Source organism: Budorcas taxicolor, chromosome 13 (assembly GCF_023091745.1).
Source record: "Budorcas taxicolor isolate Tak-1 chromosome 13, Takin1.1, whole genome shotgun sequence".
NCBI classification, from domain to species: Eukaryota; Metazoa; Chordata; class Mammalia; order Artiodactyla; family Bovidae; genus Budorcas; species Budorcas taxicolor.
Window position 1 is genome coordinate 69,926,585 of NC_068922.1, and position 26,122 is coordinate 69,952,706.

Genomic DNA, 26,122 nt, shown 5'->3' on the forward strand with positions numbered 1-26,122 from the left:
AAGGGATTTTTAGCATGCTGGTGGGTTGTTAAATCAAATCCATACTGAACCCTGTGACCTACTGGAGGTTCTAAGTGGAACCTGGGGAAAGCAGCCTTTCCATACAAAACGACGACGACGACAGCAAAGAAAACCCAGGCTCTGCTGGGTGTCTATAATACTCATTTGCAGTAAGGCTTTCAAGATACATGAAATTTTTATAGCATTTGTATTTTAAGGATTTAGGGCAAATACATTTTTTTTCCTACTTGATAAAAAGAAAATTAGTACTTAAAAGTTCAAAAATATATCAATTGAGTGATTTTTTTTTACATAAATAAATTATATTGATTTTTAGGATTAACAGCTGAAAAAACCCTTTCTGCTTCCACTGGAGGCAAAACTGAACAAAATGTTAGTTAAATAGAGCGAGCAGCATTTCTAAGAAATCTGTTGTCAGCATTAGAGACCACCTATGCGACAAAGATGTCATTAAATAGAATCGGTTCAATTACTGGACCCTTTCTTCTTATGGAATCGGTTTACAGAATTTCTGATTTGTAACTATGACTCATTAAAACTGGGACTCCACTTTTTAAAAATAAAGCTGGTTTTCCCCCCCAACCCCGGCCATGATTTAACAGACTTCTTTGAGATGCTCATTTTAACATTTACATAATTTATAATCCCAAATGTATAAAAGACAATGACAGAAGCATCATAAATAAATAACGCAAACTCAAATAGTTATGTCGAACTTTTGGACCTTCTGATAAATTATAGCAAAACTGTTACAGAAAAAGTAAAAAAAAAAAAAAATACAGTAAATTGTTGACAACAAAACGTGAAACCGGTACTAGCAACGCTTCCAACATTTCCAACGGTTCCGCACAACCCTGTGCCCCCCGGGGACTGAACCACGAGCTTCTTTCAAGTCTCAGAGTGTGAACTGTGGATGGAGAGTGAGACCATCAGAAGGGAGGGACCACGTGGGGCGGGGGTGGGTGGGTGAAGGAAGACGAGGCAAGGGTGGGCAGGGTGGGGGCAGGCTGCCCGGAGAGCTGGGCAGCTGAGGAAGAATGGGGAATGTTAAGCTTGCCAACACAGTCTCCACTAACTTGATGATCTGAGAGCTGGGTCCGACTGTAAAATATAAACTGAAAAATCCGGAGGGAAGGAAAAAAAACTTCTCAGTCGCACTCTTTGTAAGAGGTGGAACGCATGTAGCTTTGACAGCCTCGAACCCCTGGCTAGTGTCAAAGACTGTTGGGGGACTTATTTTTCGTGCAGGCTCCAGAGTGAGCCTGGGTCCTGGCAAAGGGAATCACAAAGCAAGAGTCCAGGAGGCTCCAGCAGCCAGAGGGGTTCCTAAGAGGCCCGAGTAGGGGCAGAGCTGGTCGTGTGCTTTATGCCGTGTGCAGTCGTGCTCCCCACCCCACCCCACCGCTGGCGACAGCCCACGGTGTGTACAGCTTGCTCGTGCTGGGAATCCCCTTTTGACTCAGGAGGTGAGGGACGAGTGCGTGTGTAAGAAATGCTGCCTGGTCACTATGTCTTCTAGCTGCAGGTTGCCTGAAAACCCACAGGGTAGGGGGAAGTCGTGTTACTACCAGTAAGGTTTGTTTTAGAAAGAAATGGATATGTGCGGTTTCAACCGTTACAGACTTCTGCCTAACCTACTTGTTTAGTAATCGTGATAAAACTGGGAAATATTTTAACTAAAGAATACGCACCAGCATTTCCTTTCTCTGTGCTTTTGTTTTTTTGGTTCCATTACCCTTCTTCCCGGTCGGCACAGCTCACGGAAAAAAAAAGAGCTGCTCTCTGCCTCGGCCCTGCACTGGTCAGTCCCTAGCCGGCTTTCTTTTACCATTTTTTTTTTCCTCTTTGAATAAATGGGAAACTTGGAAGAGAATGGGGCAGGGCGTGTCCCCACGTCTGTACTAACTACGATCGCTGGAATGGACGACTGGGTAACGGAGTGAGGGGTTCTGCACCTCCTATACTAGGTCAACGACACGGAGCTGATGACGTGGCAAGACCCTGTGACTGACTATTAACATCTGTTACCATAGTTCTCAGACAGGAAATCAGGGAGGTAATAGTACTCATGGAAACACAGGTTCTTATGATGGTGAAGTGAGGGGAAGTAACAAACCTTTATGGGATAAGAAACTTACAAGTCACAATCATTTTCCTTGGTGAAAAAGTTCTAATTGGTGTCACCGTGAGAGTCCTGGGGGCCCCCTTCCCGGGCCTGTGCTGCGTGTTCTCTATCGGGAGGCGCGGGGGCCCTGGGTTCTGGACAGCTCTGCTCGCTGCCTGGCTCCCTCTCCAGCCTGGGCACAGGCTCTGGGTTGGGGTTTGGGGCGTCCCCCTTAGTTTTCTTCCGCTTCCTCCTCTGGCTCTCCAGACCTGCCGCTTCGGAGTGTCTGGCCTGCTGCATGGCCGGCAGCGCCATGCCCATGCCGGGGGAGAGGAACATGGAAGGGTAGATGAGTCCGGGGGAAACACCTGGGATGAGGAACGGGTTAAACGCCACGGGGCTGCTCGTAGTTATTGCGGGCTCGGGCTGGTCAGAGGAAAAGGGGCTAGGGCCGGGCTTGTCTTCGGCCGACGGGTCCGTTTTGACGTTGTGGCTGCTGGGCTGGTCTTCCGCAGTCTTTTCAGCCGCCGATGCGCCGCCCTTGGTTGTGCTTGACAGGGGCGCTGGCACGGCCGAGGCGCAGGTGGTGGCCATGGGGGCGTTGAGGAGCCCCCCGACCCCGAACATCTGGGGCACGGCGGCCATGCCCGGCAGCACCATGGGCAGCATGCTCAGCGTGCTCTTGACCTCCTCTCCTGGGGGCATTGCCGCGAAGCCGGCTGGGAAGCCCACCAGCCCCGTGAGGGGGATACCCGGCATGTTTCTCACATTCTGCAGCCCGACCAGGTCCATCCCGGCGATCAGGCCATTCATGAACAGCGGCCCCATCCCGGAGGGGGCGTCCGCCACCAGGGCCGGGGTCTTCAGCAGCTCGCTCCGTGGCCGCCTGCCCCTGCGGCGGGGGCCTGTCTCTCGGAGAACGGGCTCGGGCAAGGTGTGATTGAACTTGTTTTCTGGGAGAAACCCCTGAAAAATGAGAGACACAAGATGCTTCAGGCGATGGATGGCGGGGGGTGGGCAGCTCGGGGCTCCACAGCGGTCTTTCCTGCCCGCCCACCCACCAGGAGCTGCACAGCTCTGCGCCCCGAGGACCTCCCATTTGAGGCGGACAGCCTGAAAGTGGTGAGCAGGTTCCCACGTGCTCATGTCCAGCGCCCCGTGGAGAGGCGGTCGGAGCTCCAGGAGCTGGGGCCAGCCAGGGACCTCAGGTCTTAGCCTAGAGTGTTTTTACTGAGGCATAACCGACATGATAGCAGTTTCACATGTAAAATATAAAAACAGCAACAAAGGACTTCATGAACTTGCGTGTCGTCCTTGTGCAGGGCCGCGCTTGACTTCCCAGCTTCATGTGATCTTAGTGTGTGCAGCTGAGGCCAGTGGTCGAGACCCATGGGGGTGACCCCCTCGGCCAGACCCCCTCATTCGCCTCCCTCCTGACAAAGGGAGGGTTTTAACTGAAGCCACAGAGCCGAGCCGGAGGATGGGGTTTGGGAGCAGGAAGACCTGAAGCTCTGTCCTGACCTGCAGGCCCGGCTGTGGGTGAGAAAGGACAAGGGTACCCAAGTCGAATCCTTAGAAGATGCCACAGGTCTCTGCTCAACGGGCGGCCACGGGCACAGGCCGGTGGGGGACACCGGTCAAGCTCTCAGCAGAGGGAAACTGGACGTCAGAGGGGCTGATGAAGCGGGTGGCGATGACAGAGGAGCCAAGCAGGGCTACTGCCCCATGTTGGGCTGTGCGCGCCTAGTTTCGTGTGCCTGCTCTCAACTCGTCATCACACCCACCCTACGAGTCGGCACTATTGTCACAGCCGTTTCATAAGTTCAGAGATTCACACACATGTGAAAAATGTGCACTCAAATGTTCCGAGGTCCCTGGAAAGTGTTACCCCTGAGGTTTTACATTTGTCCTTCAATTTCCCTGATAATATAGAAAAACCAAGTCATCACGGGCAAAGAGCTCTATGACGGTCACCTTTGTGTGAGGAGAAAACCTCCTAGCCAGCCTTGTCTTAGGAAAGCAGACGAGGGAGAGACCTCAGTTCAGCCCCCTTTCTTCCCTGCCAACTGAGGAGGGGCGGGATGTGCCCTGGAGCGCAGCTGGGCTGGGACAGAGGGCCCAGACCTCGCAGCCCCAGCCCACCTGTCTGCTCTCGGCCCACCTGTCTGCTCTCGCTGGAGCGGGACCAGCCCCCTGCACGCTGGGAGCCAGCCTGTCCTGAAAGGGCGGGGCAGCCGTGCCCGGCTGTGGGAATGAGGCTTGGGGAGCAGTTCTGTCTGGTTCCCGTTTCTAAAGCGAGGGTCAGACGCAAGGATGGGGCCGGGCTGAAAGAAGCGTTTCTTACCACTCTGTCTGGAGACCATTAGCGCAGATCGCCTTCCCCTGGAGACCACGGCCTCAGGCCCCTCCTTTCAGCCCAAGGCCCGGCCACGGGGACCAGTGCTTGGCCACGAGGCCTCCCAAGCCCTCCTCCCTGTTACCCAGCCACAGTCGAGGGCCAGGGAAAAGAACCTAGGTGTATCTTCTCCCTTTGTGCCCTCAAACGCCCCCACCCTCGCTCTCCCCATCACTCTCCAGTGGGAGGGCCTGTGCCGTCTCACAAGTCTGTCAGGGAGAAGAAACTCTGAGCTTGCTGAGTAAGGCCTCAGCTCTTTTGAATAATCTGCTACCTACACAGCAGGCGTCCGGTAACACGCTTTGAGGGGGCTGGAAAGGTGACTTTGGGCGGCCTGCACCCTGCAGGACCTGTAGGCCCGGCCCCCCAAGTTCAAGTCACACTCTTCAGGCGTCAGAATGTCCCCGCCCTCACTGGGAACCACTGGGGCGGATCACGCTGGGCTCTCAGGACAGGGAACTTGCCCAGGAGGCAAGGCCAGGCCAGGCGGCCTGCACCCTTTAGACGGGGGAGCAACAGCAGGAAGGCCCTGGGGTGAGAACAGGGCTTCTCCCCCGCTGCAGAGCGCACAGCGGGCTGGCCGAGGAAGGGGGATCCACCCCTTCCTGCGGCTGGGCACGTCACCCTGCCCCCGGCTGGCCCGTGGCTGCCCACCCGGGGCACGTGCCCCTCCCAGCAGCGTGGGGACCACACACAGCGGCCAAGCCAGGCTTTGGCAGCTCTCCCTCCTGGTAATTATACCCTGGGAACAGGCCTGTTTCCTCTTCCAAGGGAGGCTGGGGGGAGGGCGAGGCAAGGGGAGACTCCGAGGGGCAGACATAGGCAATGGGTCTGCTCCTCCTGATGATGGCACGCATATGTGCCCCCCAGATATCTCTCTAAACCAACACAAGGCACCGTTTAACCCCACAGCCTGTGTGTCCTGGCTCTAACACTCAAGTCCTGGGTAAAGGCAGAGGAGGAGGGGGTTGCCAAAACTGCCTCGCTCCTCCCAGGAAGGTGAGTCGATTAAGCCTAACATGCCCTGAGTAGTAAGAAACCTTACCCCCTGATGCAGCAGGTGGATCCTGGTTTAAAAATTCTAAAAACAAAAAACAAAAACTAGCTTGGAAAGACACTTCTGGGAGAGCTGGGGATATCTGAATACGGGCGAGCTATGACATATTACTGACATGTGTGGTAGTGGTGACAGATACACGGGAAAATGTTCCCAGAAGACACATGCTAAGTGTTTATTTAGGGGTGACATGTCATCTCTGCAGGGTTTCCCAGGTGGCTCAGTGGGTAAAGAATTCGCCTGCAATTTAGGAGACAGAGATGAAGGTTTGATCCCTGGGTCGGGAAGATCCCCAGGAGGAGGAAATCGCAACCCACTCCAGTATTCTTGCTGGAAATCCCATGAACAGGGGAGCCTGTGGGGAATATGGTCCATGGGGTAGCAAAGAGTCAGACTCAAATGAAGCGACTCAGCACACCCAGCAAGCACACAGTCTCCACAATATACTGTCAAATGTCTCAGGAAGAAACTAGCAAAACCGTCCCACCCACTGCATAAGAGTAGGTGAAACACTTAACTCTGCATGTGAAGTATGGGGACATGTGTGTGCACACGCATGTGATAATGAGCGACTGCCATTTGCCGGGCGGGCATTCTTAGAGCTGAGTCTGTCTGAGTGGGGCTGTCAGCCGAACCCCAGCACACAAGGCAGGAGGGGCTGAAGGCAGGGAGACGCTCCTTGCGGGATTTGGATATTTCTAGAACAAACGGGAAGGTCTCTAAGGGATGGACAAGGAGCGTCACACACCCAAAGGCTCCGGCCCCACTGGGGTCCGCCAAGCAGCCCCAAGGGCCAGGTGGACCCTGCCTGCAGTCCTGGCCTTACTGCAGGCAGGGGACCCCGAGGCGGCGCCTGTGTTTACTTAACAAAGGAGGGAAAGCGCATCTCTGGCAGGAGGCTGGCTCGTGAGGACAGCTCGGAAATGAGTACTCTGGCAAGAGACTGGCGTCGGCCGTGCCGTGATGAACGTTAACTTCCAAAGAATGTCCAAGAAACTGAGACGTGAAGAAAGAAATGAGGAGGTCAAGGGGGGAAGCCACTTCGCTCAACCAAGAGCTCGGAGACCCCACCAAGCGAGGGCTGGGAGTGGTCTCTCATGACAAAAGGAGAGCTCGGGGAGGCCGAGGGCAGGGTCTGGAGGAGGGATGTGGGATCAGCCTGTCCAGCAGGCAGTCATGTTTGTCGAGCTGCTAGTGGAGTGACCCTCCGGGCCACCAAATCAGAAACGAGCTTCCTAACAACATTAACAAGGAGGAAATGACTAGGGTGGGTGGTCTCTGGGAACTAAACACAGAAACGGTGTTCTGGAAACCCCTCGGAGGAGGAGAGCTGTAGATGATCAAGCACCAAAGGAGGCGGTCAAGAGCGCCTGGGAGATCAGAGGACAGCTTACAAGGGCAGAGCCCCAGAGGACCCTCAGAAGCTCCCTATGTGGGCAGAACTCACTTTGAGGAGGTTAGAAGCACGTATGAGTATCGCCTGCACAAGCTTAGCACGCTTTCAGGTTGAAATGCTACCGCCCCCTAGAGGTTGCAAGTCTTCTAGTCCAAATCTGTACCCATCTGTAAACTATAATTAACTCGGATGCGTTCTACTGCAAGTATCTGCAGATGTCTTTGAAGTCTCTTCCAGGCTCAGGATTCTATAATAGGAAAAGGGCAGTGCATGAAGTCAGCTGTTTCTCATTGCCAGCGAGGACGGACGAGGAGGGGGGTGTCTTAAATGGTAGCCGGAAAAACTTAAGGCTGGAAAATGAAAATTTCCAATAAAGAAGTTTTGTTAAAACACTGGATAACAGACTCCTGATAAGACTTAAAAGGTATTTTCCCTGAACTCTCCAAAACGGGGGGAATCGAGCCTTGGGAGTCGTTTCAGTGTAAAACTTAACCCCAAAGTTTTGGAGGGAAAGGCTGAAAACAAAAGACCATGGAGGACATGTTGCTGGTGAGAACACCCCAGTACCACCTGTCCCTGGTCCTCCTGCTAAGGCCGCCTGGCTGCCCCTTCCCAGGTGGGGCGTCCTCTCCGGGTGTGTGATTCCGGGCTCCACCGGGACGTCCTGTTCCTTACCCTCAGGCCGGGCTCCTTGGGGACAGCAGGAGCCCTCTCTTCCCCACTCAGGGAGGTGACGTCTAACGTTCCAGGTTCCTTACAGCGTGGCCTCCTCTGCTTTGGTTTGTCTGAAAAATTCTAGGAGGTAAATGGAAACCAACATTACAGAACGTCCTGGCCACAGGGTCTCCTGATGCGGGTGGTGCCGCTCAGATGGCTGTGCTGTTTCCTCACTCACGGCCCTCTGCACAGGACCTGTCGGGTCAGGGCTGCAGGAACAGCCGCGGGGCCCCCACCGAGGTGCCCTCCTCGAAGCCACAGTGTTCCTGCAGTTAAGCGGCAAGGTGGGCCTCCTGTGGGCGGCCCGCTGGCCCTCCAGGTTCTCAGGGCACTGCTTCACCCCTGCCCTTGCCTCCCCGGACCGTTTTCTCAGGTTCTCTCTTCACTGCTCCTGGTGTGCTGTGTGTCTCCGGAGGGTGTGTCTATGAACGCATCCTCCTCGTGAGCTTTCGAGCGCCTCCCCTTACTAATGAGAGGTAGCCAGGACAGCAGGGGTGGTGGTGGGGTGCCAGTGCTGGGGCGCCCTTTCCTCTGGACCCCTGCTCTGAAGGACAGAGGGCAGAGGAGGAAGAGAACTCGATGAGCAGCCCCTGGGTAGGGACTGACACTAACCCGTCCCCTCAGAGTGGAGACGCGGTGACTTGAATGCACGGGAGCATTTCAGTGAAGGGGAGCAGCGCTTATGCAACCTAAAGAATGCCGTGTGAGCTCACAAATGTGGTGACTCGCGGGGAAGGGAGGGGCAAGCGGAGGCTCGCTGTCCTGGTAAGAGGTCACGCACGTCGACTTTCTGGCCTGGCGTTCTGACATGGGCTGGGATTTCTGTTACCAGAAGACGTAACCAGAATTTCAACTCCCCCGCCCCCACTTTCCAATGAAGTTCTCGGAGGACACAGATTTCCCTCGGCTCCCCAGTCCTCCTGGGCCCCCTCTGAGTCTCCGTGTCAGAGGGGACGTGCACTCACCGCGCCGAAGCCCGGGATCTCGAGGGAGCAGTCGGCCTGCTGCCGCAGCCAGTCCAGCAGGCTCTTGCTGGGAATGGCTTTCTCAGCCGGGCTGCCGGCGGCTGGGGTCGGCTCCGGGGTCGACGTGGCGGGCACCGGCCCTTCGGGAGGGTGTGGGGTGCTCAGGGGGGCCTGTCCTGGGTCTTCGTGGACTTCCTGCATGGAGGGAAGACGAGTACGTGTCCTTCACCACGACAGAATGAAAACTCGTTTCTTAAAGGACTCTTCCCACCAGAACAGGACCACCCATGCCTGACTGCCGATCCCTGCCACGAGTTCCTGACGTGGTGGGGGACCCCTCTAGCTGACTGCTCTCCTCTGCCCTGTCTCCGCGGTGACCTCTGCGCCATCCTACCTGCTCAGGCTCCCTCCTGCCGTCCCTGTCATCAGCATGGACTGTCCCCGTGACCCTGGCCACCACACTTTGCTCCCCCATGGCACTTGTCACAGGTTTTCAGGTAGCAGAGAATGCCACCCTGCAATCGACTTGCCTGGCTCTCCTTCTGCATATATACTCGTCCCTGTGTCCCCAGTGCCTATATGGGGTCTACAACCGTGGTGTTGGAGAAGACTCTTGAGAGTCCCTTGGACTGCAAGAATATCCAACCAGTCCATCCTAAAGGAGATCAGTCCTGGGTGTTCATTGGAAGGACTGATGCTGAAGCTGAAACTCTAGTACTCTGGCCACCTCATGCGAAGAGTTGACTCACTGGAAAAGACTGATGCTGGGAGGGATTGGGGGCAGGAGGAGAAGGGGACGACAGAGGATGAGATGGCTGGATGGCATCACCGACTCGATGGACATGAATATGGGTAAACTCCGGGAGTTGGTGATGGACAGGGAGGCCTGGCGTGCTGTGATTCATGGGGTCGCAAACAGTCGGAGACGACTGAACGACTGAATTGAATAACATATATCAGTACTAAACGTCTGCATGATGAGATCTTCAAAACGCTCTGAAGCCAAGAAAAAAATACTTCACTTGCTCCCTGGAATTCTATGATCATGACAGGAAAACCACGACTTTGCGTCACTGAAAAACCAGACAACCTTCTTAAAGGCACTGAAGAACTGGGAAGGGAAAGAACCTGCCATTTCAGCTTCCCAAATTATATAGAAAATCAAAGAGGGAGACATCTACCGAACAATACAGCAGAGCTCCCTGGCTGCAGAGGACCAGGTCGCTGGTTTAGTTCCCTGGTTTGCCATTTACTACCTAGATAATCTTGGGCAAATCATTTAACGCTTGTAAGTATCAGTTTGCTCATTTCCAAAACGGGAGCAGTAACCACACCTTCACAGTGTTGCTGTGAACATCATACAGGGCAATCATGTAAAACCCTCAACGCAGTGCCTGCCAGAGGCACTCAATACTCGTCACTAGTATTCCTTTTAAAGTAGTTAAGAAAGCAAGAAATGTTGGTTCCTGTTTTGGAGCCTGAAATTCAACAAATGGGAAAAATCAAAATGCAAAGAGAGAAGTCGGTGGTCTCTGACACAGTAAGTGGAGTCAGAGGGGATCTTGGGCATGTGTGCAGGGTCTGCCCTCTTCTGTTTCAGACAAGGATTTCTGAGCTGAGAACACCTTAGTGTGACCTCAGCCAAGCTTCACAGTGACCCTCGGCGGCAGAAGCTGCGGCCCCCAGTTTACAGAGTAGAGCAGGGCTCGATAATGAGCCCAAGGTCGCCCAGCAGGTCAAGCAGCAGCTGAGCCAGGACTGATGTTCAGGACCTCCTGACCCCCAAGTCCCTGCTTCTGGAAAGCCCGCTGCTGCTGCAGACCCAGCCCTACTGCTTCACTCGTTTGATCCCCAGGGGCTCTGGCTGGGCTGTTTCTCTGTGACATGGTGAGACCTCCTGGCTCGTGTCTCCAGGATGCAGGCAGGTTAAGGGCCCTCGATGGACTAATATCTATTTCTAGAAAAGACTGAGGACAACTGATGGCAAGAGTTGTTTCAAGCCAGACAACTGAAACAGGGACTGCTGCTAAGTCGCTTCAGTCGTGTCCGGCTCTGAGTGACCCCATAGACGGCAGCCCCCCAGGCTCCTCTTTCCCTGGGATTCTCCAGTCAAATACCCACCAAGATGCCCGCCTGCAGGGTCTGCTCCTTCAGGAAGATGAGGTCCACCCCTCCATCGACATGTTTCCGCCTTCCTCTCCGCCTTCTGGAGGCAGCGTCATCTCTCCTGAGGCTTCCATTGACGATCTGTCCGGTCACTGGGTGGATCAGGCCAGCTTGCAGGATCCCCGACAAGTCCATGCCAAGGGCTCCTTGCAGTGAACCAACAGCCCCGATCTTGGGGGTGCTGGCGCTCACTGGGAAAGGGGACGTGGCCCCTGAGGACCCCTCCGATGGGCAGGAGAGGTCTATGGCTGACTCTCCATGCCAGCCATTGAGGACGATGGGGGGGTGCCCGTGGGTGGCCGAGAACTGCTCCAGGCTCCGAGTCTTCACGTCCCTCCCTACCTCGAACTCGTAAGGATGCCTGTGCTTCTGTTCATCCTTTGTGAAAACCGGAGCCAAGAAGCTCTCCTGCAAACACACAGATGGGGCAAGAGAGGTTTGAATGTCACCTCTGTGGGTCAATGCCAGCTCTGTCTTGGCCCCGATTTCCTGGGGACTAGTAGTCACCTTCTTGGAACGTCTTTTAACTCAAGCCTTCTCAAACTTCAGTACCTACTCACCTGGATAGCTAGTTAAAATGCAGATTCCACTTCAGTGGGTCTGGGGTTCTGCATTTCTAACAAGTTCCCAGGTGTTGCAAAAGCTCCCAGCCCATGAACTACACTTGCAACTGCCAAGATCATAGTTTAGGGAATCTCTACCTTAGCTGTACATCAGAATCAACTAGAAGTTTAAAAAAAAAAGCCAATACCAAGTTTACACCCTGGACCAATCCAACCAGAACCTGGAGATTCTCAAGGTCCCCAGTGTAGTCCATTGTGTAGCTAAGAGCTAGTGAGCTAACTACCTACCTTAAACTTGAGCCCTTGAGTTTTCATTTGCATTTACAAACCTCAAATAAAACTCCTCTGCTGACTTCCCTCATTTCTTTTTAAAAAATAATGCACTTATGTGGCTGCGCTGGGTCTTAGCTGTGGCTCTCAGGATCTTTTTTTGTGGCGCATGGGCTCTCCAGCCGTGGCACATGAGCTTAGTTGCTCCGCAGTATGTGGGATTTTAATGCCCTGGTGAGGAATCAAACCTGAATCCTCTGCTTTGGAAGGCAGATTCTTAACTGCTGGACCAGCAGGGAAGTGTCTGACTTCCCTCATTTCTCTTGGCTGCTACCGTTCCCAGTCCTCAAGTATTCATCCCTCCCTTTCCTCAGCGAGTCATCTGTCATCAAGCCATGCCTGCCAACTCCCTCCATCTCTTTGGATCCACTCCTGCCACTAAGCTGGTTGAGAACTTACCTCGTCCTCAAGTGCCCATCTGCCTCCCCACCCCAGAGGTATGCCGGCTCCCCACCCCCATCTCCCATGAGCCAGCACGCCACTCCCACGGAGCTGCAAACCCACTTTCATCACGCACTCTCCCGCTCCAAGACTCGAATGACTCACTCGATCAAGAAGTGCCAAGTGTCCTCCTCCTTTGTTTCAAGGTCAGACACAGCATTCTTAGGGCCTCACCTTCTGCATCTGGGCCACCAACGCTGCACCATTGCTGAAGCTGTGCTCTGATGCCTCTGGCTCTGAGAGGCCGCTTCGGGGACCAGCGCTGCTGGTTAACACGGGGGTGGGCAGCGCGCCCGAGGGCTCATACTGCTGGCTGGAGGGCCACTTCCCCTTTAACACCACCTGACAGATGTTATCCAGGCGGTTGATTATCACGCGATCCTATAAAAAAGGATGCAAGCTCTGAGGAGGAAGTACTAAGTTATCCAAGTTTACAAAGTCCCTTGAAATCAAGCCGCATGTCTTCCAACCAGAAGGAGTTGATTAGAAGAGGGTGCACACACAGAGACTCACTTTTCTAGTCTTAAAAGAAACGGTATAGTCTGGACAATGAAGATGAAAAGCCCCAGTACCATAAATACAAAGATGTGCTGAACACTTTGGTCTTATGGTCTAGTTATGGTCCTGATACCATTAAAGTCATGTAACTAATATCTTTTAAAGATATTACATTTGTCTGAGTTGGTGATTCAGAAAGATTCTAAAAGGTTTAATGTAAAGGATTCAAAAGCTGAGGATGCTCTGGGTGGAGCATGCAAGCTCCGGGAGGTACCTTTGGCCACTCGGAGAATGAATAGAGCGTTTTCTCCTGGAGCAGCTGAGCAATGGTGGGAGCCCGCGCCTCTTGCAGGTCGTCCCCGAGGTCTCCCGTGATGCCTGAGGTCGAGCTCTTGCTCTCTTCCTCAAAGTACTTCCCTGGATAATCTGGGAAGAGAGGTTTTAAAAATAAATGAGATAGGTAGTTGGTAGACTGAAGTGATCTGAAAGATAGGACATCTGAGCTTTTTTTTTTTTGGCCGCACTGGACAGGGAACCTAAGTTTCCCAACTAGGGATCAGACCCCACGCTCACCCCCTGAATTGGAAGGGTAGAGTCTTAACCACTGGACTGCCGGGGAAGTCCCTCATCTTCTTAAAACACTGGCCTATTGTGTGCTTATTTATTTTAAACTGATTAATTACCATGTCTTCTATTTCCAGAAGCGCTCTATCAGTTAAGCCATAAACCCACATCCTGCTCCAAGGCTACCCAAGCAAATCATCTGATAAGAGTCTGCGTCGGTAACCAAATGACAACACTGGATGACCGCTAAGGCTTCCCCACTTGGTGCAGCGGGGTGAGAGGGAAGTGAACACTGCTTTGATACAGAGGCAGAGACAGTGTGGGAAATAGAACATGGCAAGAGGCTGAGATTAACGATGAAGGAGGAAAAGTCCTGAAACTTACAATGAAGGTAAACAGACCTGATTTACGCTAAAAAATGATGCAAAGACACCTAGGACAGTCAACATCACTGACAGAAATGGAAATGCGACTCATTCCTTCAGTCTTTAGTGGTGAACACTTATTATCAGTTGTGAAATGGATCTTCAACCATCATCCGCTTCACAGTGCTGACGGGACGAACTGAGTGTAGGAAAAGCTGGGGGCCCCTTCCGCGGTGAGATGACACGGAGTGTCCGCCCTCTGCAGCGTGGAGGTCTCACTGGTGCCTGTGCACCAAGTTCCCCAGGGGGCCCCAGGGACCCCTCGGCAGGAGCAGGGCCTTGCCAGGGCAGGGGATTCAAGGATAAAAACAGGACAGTGTGGCGGTTCTGGCCTTCTAGGCTCTTAAGAACTCCTTGAGGGAAAGGCAGCCGGGAAAAACACACTAATAATAAACGAACAGTTTCAATTATAAACCATGGTGAGGACCATAAAGGGAAAGAAACAAGGTGCCCTGATAGGGAAGAAGAAGGAAAAACTCTGCTGGTAGAAGGGAGGGCTGGTAGAGGAGAGACCACCCAGGAAGAGGCAGCGGCGGGAGGAAGGGTGCGCTCGACGTGCTGAGGAACAAGGTGGGGGGGCAAGTATATACAAAGATCGGGGCGGGGGGGGGGGGGTGGAGTAGGGGGGGCAGGACCATCACCATCATGCTGAACTCTATGGGCGGGGCCAGGACAGAAAATCCAAATTATTCTATATCCAATGGGGGCACACCCCTGCCAGGTTTTAAGCACAGAAGGTGAATTTAAGTTTTGAGAAAAGAACACAACGCTGTGTGAGAAGGAGTCAGGAGAGAAGGGGCTGGGCCAGCTCGGCCGGAGACTGCTCCTTCGGCCCCAGAGTTCCAGTCTGAGAAACAGGCAGGGCCCTCTCGGCCCCGCCGAGCCCACACCCCAGCTTCGGAGGAACCCTTCTGGGGTCTGCCAAAGCCCCTTTAAAAGCACTGGTGCAAGGGACTCCCCACCGCTGAGTGTGTGAGTAGCTCACGAGAGCTTATCAAGTTCACTGCTGCCTCCTAGCCCAGCACAGCCCAGCCCCACGGCCAGCAGAGGACCAAGCACCTCCTCTAATCCACCCTTGCTGGACTGCCTGTGTTCCCAGGACTGAGTAGGTCGTGATTTCCCCCACGACAGAGTTCAAAGAGCAAGGTGTACATATAACCCCGCATGTGGCCACGGACCCTTTATGGCCTGGGGCAAGGAGGGTGGGCAGGTCAGGGCTGGCTCCTCCCAGGGTGGCTGAGGGATGCACTATAACTTGGGTTCAGAACCCTTCCCAAGAGAGTCAGCAATCACAAGGCAGAAGCCAAAGGTGGGAGCTCAGAAATAAAAAGGAAGTCGGACAACCCAGGGAGCAGAGCAGAGTTCCTCTCTCTTTCCCACTTTAGAGCAGTGGTCCCCAACATTTTTGGCCCTGGGGACCGGTTTCATGGAAGCCAATTTCTTGGCGGTTGGGAGGGGTGGAGGATGTTAACGTGAGCGAATGGGAGGTGGCGGGGGCAGGCGTGCACTTGTAAAATACAGATGAAGCCTTGCTTGCACACTGCCCGCCTCTGGCTGTGTGGCCTGCGGAACCTCAGCTTTGGAAGAAGTCACTGTCCTGTGTGGAAGGGGCTGGCCCACCTGAATCCCTGTGTAACACATGGGCCCTGGTACCAGACCGGCCACCAACAGGGTATTCTTATTTTTTTTTTTTCTGACGAGGATAAATAAGAACTATTTTTTGTTCACCCTAATATACCCTCTTGGGTTTGAAGACATAAAAACAACAGTGAAAAAGTTAAAAACCATTTGTTGTCGCTCAGGATCTCTAATCACTGTATTCATATCCTCGTAAAACACATGCAAATCTCAGGCCACCTGGAGTCTTCACATTTTCAAATCCTTTCCTTACCTAAGATCTCCCTATTTAAAAAGTTCAGACATATTTGGATTTTTGTCGACTTGCATGTAATTTGGTTATTTATTTTTTTTTACTTAAAAAACTGCCTATTTGGCTGCACTGGGTCTTAGCTGTGGTACGCGAGATCTTTAGTTGCAGCACGTGGGATCTAGTTCCCTCACCAGGGATTGAACCAGACGCCCCTGCATCTAGAGCACGGAGTCTTGGCCACTGGACCACCAGGGAAGTCCCTCATTTGGTTATTCTTATTTCTGTTTCGTTACTCAAAGGACTCTCAATACAATGCACTGACATTACAACACAGGGTTTTGACAGTTGAGTGGGTTGCTTTTTCCTTCTCCAGGGGATCTTCTTGACCTAGGGATTGAACTCAGGTCTCCTGCACTGCAGGCAGATGCTTTACTGTCTGAGCCACCAGGGAAGCCCAACCTTACGAAAAAGTTAAGTCAAAGTTGCTCAGTCATGTCTGACTCTGTGACTCCATGGACAATATAGTCCATGAAATTCTCCAGGCTGGAATACTAGAGTGGATAGCCTTTCCCTTCTCCAGGGGATCTTTCCAGGGATGGAACCCAGGTCTCCCGCATTGCAGGCGGATTGTTTACTGAGCTGAGCCACCAGGGAAGCCCAAGGATATGGGAATGGGTAGCCTATCCCTTCTCCAGGGGATCTTCCCGACCCAGGAATCGAAATGGGGTCTCCTGCATTGCAGACAGATTCTTTACCAGATCAGTTATTTCTGTGGAGTTCCTGAAAAATGACCTGCATCTCTGTTAAACTTCAGCTTCCTGGCGTCCCCTGGCTGTTCTCCTTTACCCAGCTTCAGCACCCTACCTGGTGGAACAACAAATTCCCCTCAACGTCCTATATGGCATCTCATGTATACCAGCACACAGCCCCTGCCCAGACCACGCAGCTGATGCAGCCAAGGTGCTACAGTCACCCTTATCTTTCTGGAACGATCAGACGTAAGCTACTCCGCCCCATTTTCAGAATGAGCCCTGTAGCCTTCACGTTTAAACACACGGTGGGTGTGAGAGGTCGGTTTCAGAAGCGGTAGAACTCTCACCAGCCCCCACGCACTTTCCCTCCCCGGCCTGGGAGAACTGGCTCGTCCAGGACACAGGTCCCACACACAGTACCTTGACTCTGGCAGTTCCCGTCTTTATCGAACTCCTCTTTACTCTCATAATCCATGTCTTCCGGCTTGAGCTCACTCCCTTCAGGATACGGAGGGAGACCTTGGTTCCCTTCTGTGCTCTCTTTCCAGGGTTCCTTCAACAGTTCCTGCTTCACCTGGAACAGCTCAGCTGGGACAGCAGTGGGCTCGCCCCTCATTGTGACATTATTGGCTTTGCTTGTGAAGGGGTCTGGGGGGTAAGCCTGGGGTTTCTCCACTTCAAACTCGTCCTTCTCGAGGCCACGTGTCCACCTCTCCACGTGTCTGCAGTGACACTGACAAGCTGTGGGAAGGAAAGGGCCCTGCGGTCCAGGAGGCTGGCTTGTGGCCTCCGTGCTCCTTCTCTTGGCTTCCTCCGTGAGGAAGCCGGCCAGGCTCTGCTCCCCCGTCATGCGGGTGGTGGGCTCGCTGAGAGGCGACGCTGCCAGCCTTTCCTGCCTGCCTGCGGCCAGCTCGAGACTCTCCTCCTCGTTGTCGTCCTCGTCGTCCTCCTCGTCGCTGTGGTTCGGACCCAAAACCAACTTGCTTTCTAAGCTTTTGCTTTCTAGTAAGTCAATTAGCTGCTGGTCTGATGACAAATTTCTTCTGGAGTCGCAGACACTCAGGTTGCACATGTCGACGAACCCGCTCTCGTTCCCTGGGTCCAAGGAAGGGGAGGCGAAGCAGTTGGAGTCCAGCTGCCCGATGCTTTCAGGTCTTGGCCCTGCCTCGCTGCAGCCGAGTTCCCCTTCCTTTGAAAGAGACATCAACAGGTGTTTCTCATTTTTAATGTTCATCTGAGCCACTCCTGCTTCTAAAGTTTCCATAAAAGAGGGGTCTGAGGCTATTTTTGCCTCGTGGCCCCGGGGCTGGCAGTTTCTGTCTCTGCTTGCGGGGATGGCCATGGTGTCTGGCTTGGATTCAGTAATGGCAGCCGTGCTGCTCTGAAAAGGGCCTGGCTCATGGCTTAGTGCCTTCTTCCCGTACATCATGGTCTCCAAGGACCCAGGCAGCAGACTCTCGTCATGGGTGAGGGAAAGGACATCTTGAGTTTTAGAGATGAAGCTTTCACAGGTCATGTCAGATAAGCTGCCCCTGGGTGGACCAAGGTGGTCGTCTCTACCTTCGATTTTCATGAGGTTCTCGGGTTCGTTTTCAAGGGACTCGGAAGTCTGGCTCATGTGTGTATAGGCCAGAGACTCATACAGTTTGGAGTTGGTCTGGTACAGGCAACAGAGACTCTCTGGGGCCTGGGGGTCGGGTCTTTTGTGCTGGGCGTAGTTCCTGTAGGCGTCCAGGAAGGACAGCTGGGGGTCGGTCATGACGTAGTAGTCGGTGCGGTTCAGGCCGTGCTTGGCGGTGCCGATCAGCAGATCACGGTCATGCTTCCCACACTCCCACCAGACGGGCAGGTAGAGGCTGGGCCTGCACAGCTGCAGGCGTTCGTGCAGCTGAGGACACGTGAGCACCTGCTCTCGGACCTTCCGCAACAGCTCGATGCGGTACAGCGTTCTCGCGGCCCGTTCTTCAGTGATGGGTTCCACGTAGATGCTGGGATCCAGGGGGCCTGCACGGGAAAACACAGCACCCGTCACTTAAGGGGAGGTCCACGATACCCCCGCCCACCTGAGCCCCTGCATCCTTATCTTATAGTTTGACCCTGGCCCTCAGTAAGGCAGGGCCTTAGTGGCCCCTCAAAGATGAAAAGCTGAAACAGGAAGGAAAGATTTTATGAAACCTGGACAGACCCACTGAGGGTAAAAGGAGAGCATGAACACTCCAGTTCTGGAAACGTTACTTCCTGATCGGTAAGCGTGTACTAAGTGCCTTCTCACTAGATACTTTATGGACGCTCTTTAGATCTCACAAAACCTCTAGCTACATCATCATCCTTGTGTGAGGATGAGGAAAGAGGCTCAGACAGGCCGACTTGCTCAAGGTTCCGAACCAGAATGCCAGTCTAGGTCTTGTCGGCGTGACTCTGAGATTCAGTCTAAGCAGCTCCCTGGTTTTACTGAAAACTGCCCGACTGTGCCACCTGGGGGCAAAAGGTGGAGTGTCAGAACATGCTGCCATCAGCCCAGAACCCATGCTGAGTAGGCTCGACGTTTGTTTCCGCTTTTTCTAGAATGTAGTACTATGGTCCAGAGTGAGAGAATCCATTACGAGACTGAAGGGAGGCCAGGGGGAAAGCTGGCGCCAATTCCCACCAGGAAGAAATTTCTCAGAAGGGGCCTCTACTGGAGCACAGGAAGTTTAAATGACAGTCCCATATTTTCCGTGGCTACAAGTCAACACATGAGAAAACATTTAAGATTTAGTCTAAGCAAAGTGCGGAGCTCACAGCAGGCTAAATCTCTATGAGGCTGAAAAAAGAAAACATTTCTGTGGCATTTTAATCTGAATTTCAATTTTTGGTGGAGTTACATCATTTTGGGAGAGAGATTTTATTTTATGAGGGTGGGCTCAATTAGAAGTTTGTGGGTTTGGGAAAACCCACTTTATCTGAATTCTCCACATAGTCTCCATGTCTATAGCTATGACTAAAGCAACTCTCTACCCTGAAAATAGGCTTTTACCCTCTTTGTCCCCCTGGGAATAGAGTGACAGAGCATCCTCACCACCGTCCTTCCAGGCTGGCAGACGACAGACACTGCGGCACATGGACACGAAGCTATAGAAATAGTGCTCCAGGCTCTCGTCCGACTTCTTGTCCAGACGGGAAATGACTCGAAACTGTGTCCAGTCAAAGGTTTTCTTCTCTTGATCGTAAACGACACCAAAGGAAGACACTGTTCTGTAGAAGTCGGCTTGCTCCCTCCTTGTCCACCTAGAGACAGAATCAGAAAGGAGAGGGAGCAGTTTTCCCTTTTTGCTTTTTTTGGTTGTTGAAAAGAGCTTAAAACAACTACTTACTGAGTGCCTAGTTGGAGAGTCTGCAAGGTTCACAGAGCAGGCAGAGCGTGTCTATTTTATTGTTTAAATTGGGAGGAGTCACTTATAACAAAAACAGCCCATCAGCCCTCCACCGCCTGCAAATCATGTGTGCATGCTTGATATCTCTTGACTTACCAGTTTCAGAAATTACCCAGTTCATTTCCTCTTGTGGGAGATAAAGATTTTTAATATAAAAATACTCTGTAGGCTTAAATATTCTGCCCATGACAACAGAGAATCATAGAATCCTGGAGGATTATATGAGGATTCTATTATAATCATAGAATCCTGGAGGGATCTTTTGGGCCATTAAATTCACTTCCTTCATTTTACAGATGGATAAGCTGGTCTGGAGTGAGGCAGGGTCTCCCTTGGTCACACACCTCCCTGACTTTCACACGGGCTTTCTTCCTGGTCTTAATGTAACTAGATGGGTGATCTTTTCTAGGACACAAAGGCTCTCTAGATTTTATACCCTGCAGGACTAAAATAATGACTTAAGGGAAATGGATTATTATTTCCCACCACTCTTTACCAGGAGCTCTTGGGCATGGTATTTGCTGCCCCCAGAGGGACTCAAGCTAGGAGGGGGGTGAGGGGTCAGTGGAGGAGTGAGAATAAGGGAGGTGGCAGCTCTGGTTCTCTCTTTGGGGCCAGATGAGAGACCTCTTCTCCCTGAACTACAAAATTTCGTAAAGCCAGGAGTATAGAGAAGCAATTGAACTCACTATGTGGTATTTCAATTCACTGGACGTTACAGTAAAAGGACGGAGATATAAAGACCCCATCCTAAAGGAAATCAGTCCTGAATATTCATTGGAAGGACTTATGCTGAAGCTGGAACTCTAATACGTTGTCCACATGATGCGAAGAGCCAACTCGTTAGAAAAGACTGATGCTGGGAAAGACGGAAGGCAGGGGAAGAGACAGACAACAGAGGATGAGGTGGTTGGATGGCATCACCGACTCAATGGACAGGAGTTTGAGCAAGCTCCAGGAGGGGGAGATGGACAGGGAAGCCTGGCATGCTGCCGTCCATGGAGTCGCAAAGAGTCAGACACAACTGAGCGACTGGACTGAACTGACTCAAAGAACGTGAGCTTCACTCATCCATTCTCGTGGCCTCATCCCCAGACTGTGCTGGCCTTCAGCTGCCGTTTTTAGCTTAATTCTCAGATGGGCAAGTACCTCCTTCCTTCCTTCCTTCTGGGCTGGCATTTTATGGTAGTCATCGCTCTCACAGGCTTGATAAGGACTGCTGGCTACAATAAGACCACTTCAGTGCACGCTATTCAGTTTTCTGATAAAAGAATATGACCTGATGGATATGTTTAAATCGCATGCCCAGAGACTGGGGTCCTATTCGCGCAAGTCTGGGAATTGTGAAGAGAGGCTGTCCTAGATCTCACTGGACTCCTGGGCCAGCATGACACCACCACTGAGGCTGGATTTAACAGACTCTAGAGTTAGCTTAACTCCACACGAGAACATCAGACACTTGCCCTCCAGATGTCAGTGTTTCCCTGGTCACCTTTACCCAGTGGGCAGCTCAGCATGCCCTCTTGACTGCTGGCTTTTACCTCTTTTGGGCTTCTTTGTTGATGAGCTCCATCTCTGAGGACCTCCGGAACATCTCTTCCTGGACCCAGTAGCCCTGGTTTCCTAGTCCCAGGACCTCAGGCCGGCAGAGCTCCTTGCGGTTACAGCGCTGGTAAATGGTGACCAGGCGTCGGAGACGAGCAGTGAGTGCGGACGAAACTGGCCAGGGTGATTTGTCTGGGTCGGAGCCATCCTGGGCTTCAAACATCAGTAAGGATATTAGTATTTATAGACAGAACTAAGACTATGGTGACTGGGGTTTTTGGTGGTGGCTCTTCCCCTTTGTTTAGAGAAAACTAAAGCAGACTTTGTAACTTAACGGAAGTAGCTGATATCTAACAGCTTGGGAGCCAGGCACAGCTGGAAGGGCTGCAATAGTGCTTCAGAAACAGCTTTGGGTATGGTGGGCTCTGTTCTCTCTCAGATACAAGTGTGCCTGTCTGTAGGGGCAGAATGGACTCGAGGGCCTTGCTCTAAGGTATCGGAGTAGGTGGACCCACTGAGGCCGTCTCTAGAACTATGGGTTTTTTTGTGGGTGGGCTTTTTAAGCACCAAAGCCTCCAATTAAGTCTGGATTCAGAAAAATAATCAAAAGGACAAACCAAATACTTCTAACTTATCTCAAAAGAGAAAAAAAAAAAAAAAAAAAAAGAAAATGAAACCACGATTCCTTTTCATCCTCAGAATCCATCCTGACGTTCATTTCACTGCCAGGCAGAGGAAGCTGGCCGGAGTCACATTAAAGCTCCATGTGTGACTCCAGCAGAGTTTGGTGAAGGTCAACTTTATTGGCTTTTAAAAACAGCCTCCTTAAAAAAACAGCATTTAAAAAAAATTACGCATGAACTCCAGGATAACTACAAATGGAGATCTTATTTCTCTTTGCCTTCAGAAGGACACAGTCTCACCTGCCCGGGTATCATCCTTCTTTTCAGCAAAAAGGCCATCACCTCCATCACTGGAACTCTCCTAGGGATAAATGAAGTCGAGTCATCAGCAAAACTGCGGCTCAGACACCCAGTCCCTGTATAGAAGGAGTAAAGATGTACAGGCAACATCTCCTGCCCAGGAACATCTCAAAGATCAAGATGGTCCCTGATGAATAAAGCTTAAGCTATGCACAGTCTTCAAAGAGCCAGAAAGCAGTTTATTTAAAATAAGCATTGTTTCCCCCCTGGAACTGTGTGGAATGATTCTGCCTGTAGAGAGAATGAGCTTGAAGAATGACGAACTGGCATGCTCCCCCTGGCAAGTACATTTTACACGCACTATTTCAATTGTGAGCTTAAATATCTGCTTTACCGTCGTCGCCTGCAGCCCAAGACTGTCACTTCGTAAAGCATGTGCCTGTGTCGTTGGATTTTTGCTGCGGGAAAGTGTCACGCTCACGTTCATTATGCTGCATGTACTTCACAGCAAGCGACACTATTTTCATAAAACACGACTGCTCCAGACGGGAGACCTGATGGCACAGAACTCCAGCAATTTAAAATTAAAATCACGAGCTGAGGCTCAGAAGCTCAAGTGATATCACAGGCACGGAGCTTATCCAAGTCAGAGTACATGTCAAGCTGGCTCTAATGGATTCCTCTCCAAAGGCGTGCTTGGTCTCAGGAAATGAACTTCAAAGGTTCCTCACACACAAGGCACGTGGGAGTTTCGGGAAGGGCAAAGAGATAGCACTAGTCTTCAACTAGCCTCAGTTTTTAACACGAAAATTTATTTTTTTTACTGAAGTAAAGTGGACTTAACAGTATTATTCAGGTGTACAACACAGTGATTTGATATCTTCGTATGTTACGAAATGATCCTGACCGTGGGTTATGCCAATATTCCTGACCACGATCCCCATGCAGTAGGTTCCTCCTAGTCACACCCCTGTGACTTATTATTTTATAAACGGAAGTTTGCGCCTCTTAATCTCCTTTACGTAGTTCACCCATTTTTTCCCACCTAACGTACTGTGCTTCTGAAGAGCATCTTAAGACCTGACTGATAGGTGAGAATCACCCCAAGATTCATGACTGCGGCCATGAAGGAGCACAGGGCCAGATCAGAAGGTGGTTTAGTAATCCACAGCCTGTTGATGGTTTTTGTGTAGCCCTTGAGCTAAGAACGGGGTTTACATTGGAGGAGGAGGAAGGGAGGGGTAAGGAGGAAAAGGAGAAGAAAGAGGCAAAGGAGAAGATGTGACGAAGACTCTTCTGGGCCCCAGGCCTAAGATATTTACTGTCTGGTCCTTTACAGAAAACTGGGACCCACAGCCCAGGAGAGCCGTAATCTCGTGTCAGGAGGGATGGACAGATACCGAAAACTGGTGATACTTAAAAGCCAAACCTCTCTCCTGGGCCCTTAACACCGTGGAAGGACCTGACAGAGAAAGCCTTGAGAAGCAGAGGAGCAGGCACAGTGATAACTGCTGACGTAACGAGAGCCCATGTCACTGGGCACAACCCTTTACGTGGCTTCTCTCCTTTAGTCATCAGAACTGCTTCCCCAGGTAGAAAGTATTAGTATCCTCATTTTACAGATGCAGAAAACAAGTTCCAGGAAGTTCTGTAAGTTGCCAAGGCCACACGGATACCAAAGAGCAGAGATGGATTTTGAGCACAGGAGTCTGCGAGGGGCCTACACTGCAACCACTGAGCTGTCCAAAAAAGAGTCCCATCTGAAAATGTGACTCAGAGAGTGAAACATATTTAGGGCTGAAGAACACCAGTTTAATCGCTCTCCTTTGGCCATATGACATCAGTGAAGGGAGGAAGTCTCACACTGATCGACTGCACCATCCTGAAGTGTCACTTAAATGCACCATCACAGCCTCTCCCATGTTTAGGTAGTTATAAGCAAAACCCAATCAGCCATGCCTTACATCCTTTGCTGCCACTGAGAACATTTTTGAGTATCCTCACAGTACCTATGCAAGGAGAGATAAGAAAGCCTTCCTTAGTGATCAATGCAAAAAAATAGAGGAAAACAAAATGGGAAAGACTAGAGATCTCTTCAAGATGATTAGAGATACCAAGGGAACATTTCATGCAAAGATGGGCTCAATAAAGGACAGAAATGGTAGGGACCTAACAGAAGCAGAAGATACTAAGAAGAGGTGGCAAGAATACACAGAACTGTACAAAAAAGATCTTCACGACCCAGATAATCATGATGGTGTGATCACTCACCTAGAGCCAGACATACTGGAATGTGAAGTCAAGTGGGCCTTAGGAAGCATTACTTGGAAAGCTAGAGGAGGAGATGGAATTCCAGTTGAGCTATTTCAAATCCTAAAAGATGACGCTGTGAAAGTGCTGCACTCAATATGCCAGCAAATTTGGAAAACTCAGCAGTGGCCACAGGACTGGAAAAGGTCAGTTTTCATTCCAATCCCAAAGAAAGGCAATGCCAAAGAATGCTCAAACTATTGCACAACTGCAGTCATCTCACACGCTAGTAAAGTAATGCTCAAAACTCTCCAAGCCAGGCTTCAGCAATATGTGAACTGTGAACTTCCTGATGTTCAAGCTGGTTTTAGAAAAGGCAGAGGAACCAGAGATCAAATTGCCAACATCATCCACTGGATCATGGAAAAAGAGAGTTCCAGAAAAACATCTATTTCTGCTTTACTGACTATGCCAAAGCCTTTGACTGTGTGGATCACAATAAACTGTGGAAAATTCTGGAAGAGATGAGAATACCAGACCACCTGACCTGCCTCTGGAGAAACCTGTATGCAGGTCAGGAAGCAACAGTTAGAAATGGACATGGAACAACAGACTGGTTCCAAATAGGAAAAGGAGTACGTCAAGGCTGTATATTGTCACCCTGCTTATTTAACTTATATGCAGAGTACATCATGAGAAACGCTGGGCTGGAGGAAGCACACGCTGGAATCAAGATTGCCGGGAGAAATATCAATAACCTCAGATATGCAGATGACACCACCCTTATGGCAGAAAGTGAAGAAGAACTAAAAAGCCTCTTGATAAAAGTGAAAGAGAAGAGTGAAAACGTTGGCTTAAAGCTCAACATTCAGAAAACTAAGACCATGGCATCCGGTCCCATCACTTCATGGCAAATAGATGGGGAAACAGTGGACACAGGGGCTGACTTTATTTTTCTGGGTTCCAAAATCACTGCAGATGGTGACTGCAGCCATGAAATTAAAAGACGCTTACTCCTTGGAAGGAAAGTTATGACCAACCTAGACAGCATATTAAAAAGCAGAGACATTACTTTGCCAAAGCAACGTCTAGTCAAGGCTATGGTTTTTCCAGTGGTCATGTATGGATGTGAGAGTTGGACTATAAAGAAGGCTGAGCACCGAATAATTGATGCTTTTGAACTGTGGTGTTGGAGAAGACTCTTGTGGGTCCCTTGGACTGCAAGGAGATCCAACCAGTCCATCCTAAAGGAGATCAGTCCTGAGTGTTCAGTGGAGGGACTGATGTTGAAGCTGCAACGCCAATACTTTGGGCACCTAATGTGAAGAGCTGACTCATTTGAGAAGACCCTGATGCTGGGAAAGATTGAGGGCAGGAGGAGAAGGGGATGACAGAGGATGAGATGGTTGGATGGCATCACCAGCTCACTGGACATGGGTTTGGGTGGACTCTGGGAGTTGGTAATGGACAGGGAGGCCTGGTGTGCTGTGGTTCATGGGGTCGCAAAGAGTCAGACATGACTGACTGAACTGAACTGAACTGAACTGACAGTATCTATGAAGACCCTTTGAATCCTGAAAGCTGTAATTATAGACACTTCTAGACTGAGAAATGTTCTAGCCGGGTTCTAGTGGGTGTTCCTTATGCCATACAGGTGGCTGGTGTGAGCCCCACCACACCCTGAATCCACATAGGTAGCTCCAGGTGGCAGGTAGCAGACACACGAC

General features: G+C 51.3%; 1 protein-coding gene across 1 annotated transcript in view; it reads right to left on the bottom strand.

Moving 5' to 3' along the window:
* Window positions 1-381: 381 nt before the first annotated feature.
* CHD6 (chromodomain helicase DNA binding protein 6) overlaps window positions 382-26,122 on the bottom strand; it is a 148,010-nt gene continuing 122,269 nt past the window's right edge. The window contains exons 27-36 of the mRNA XM_052651301.1: window positions 22,146-22,206; window positions 21,219-21,435; window positions 19,323-19,531; window positions 16,685-18,268; window positions 12,928-13,079; window positions 12,330-12,536; window positions 10,777-11,229; window positions 8,656-8,850; window positions 7,649-7,768; window positions 382-3,091 (exon numbers count right to left, since the gene is read on the bottom strand). Of these exons, the coding sequence (XP_052507261.1) occupies window positions 2,192-3,091; window positions 7,649-7,768; window positions 8,656-8,850; window positions 10,777-11,229; window positions 12,330-12,536; window positions 12,928-13,079; window positions 16,685-18,268; window positions 19,323-19,531; window positions 21,219-21,435; window positions 22,146-22,206 (4,098 nt within the window). The 3' untranslated portion in view covers window positions 382-2,191. The remainder of the gene's footprint in view (window positions 3,092-7,648; window positions 7,769-8,655; window positions 8,851-10,776; window positions 11,230-12,329; window positions 12,537-12,927; window positions 13,080-16,684; window positions 18,269-19,322; window positions 19,532-21,218; window positions 21,436-22,145; window positions 22,207-26,122) is intronic.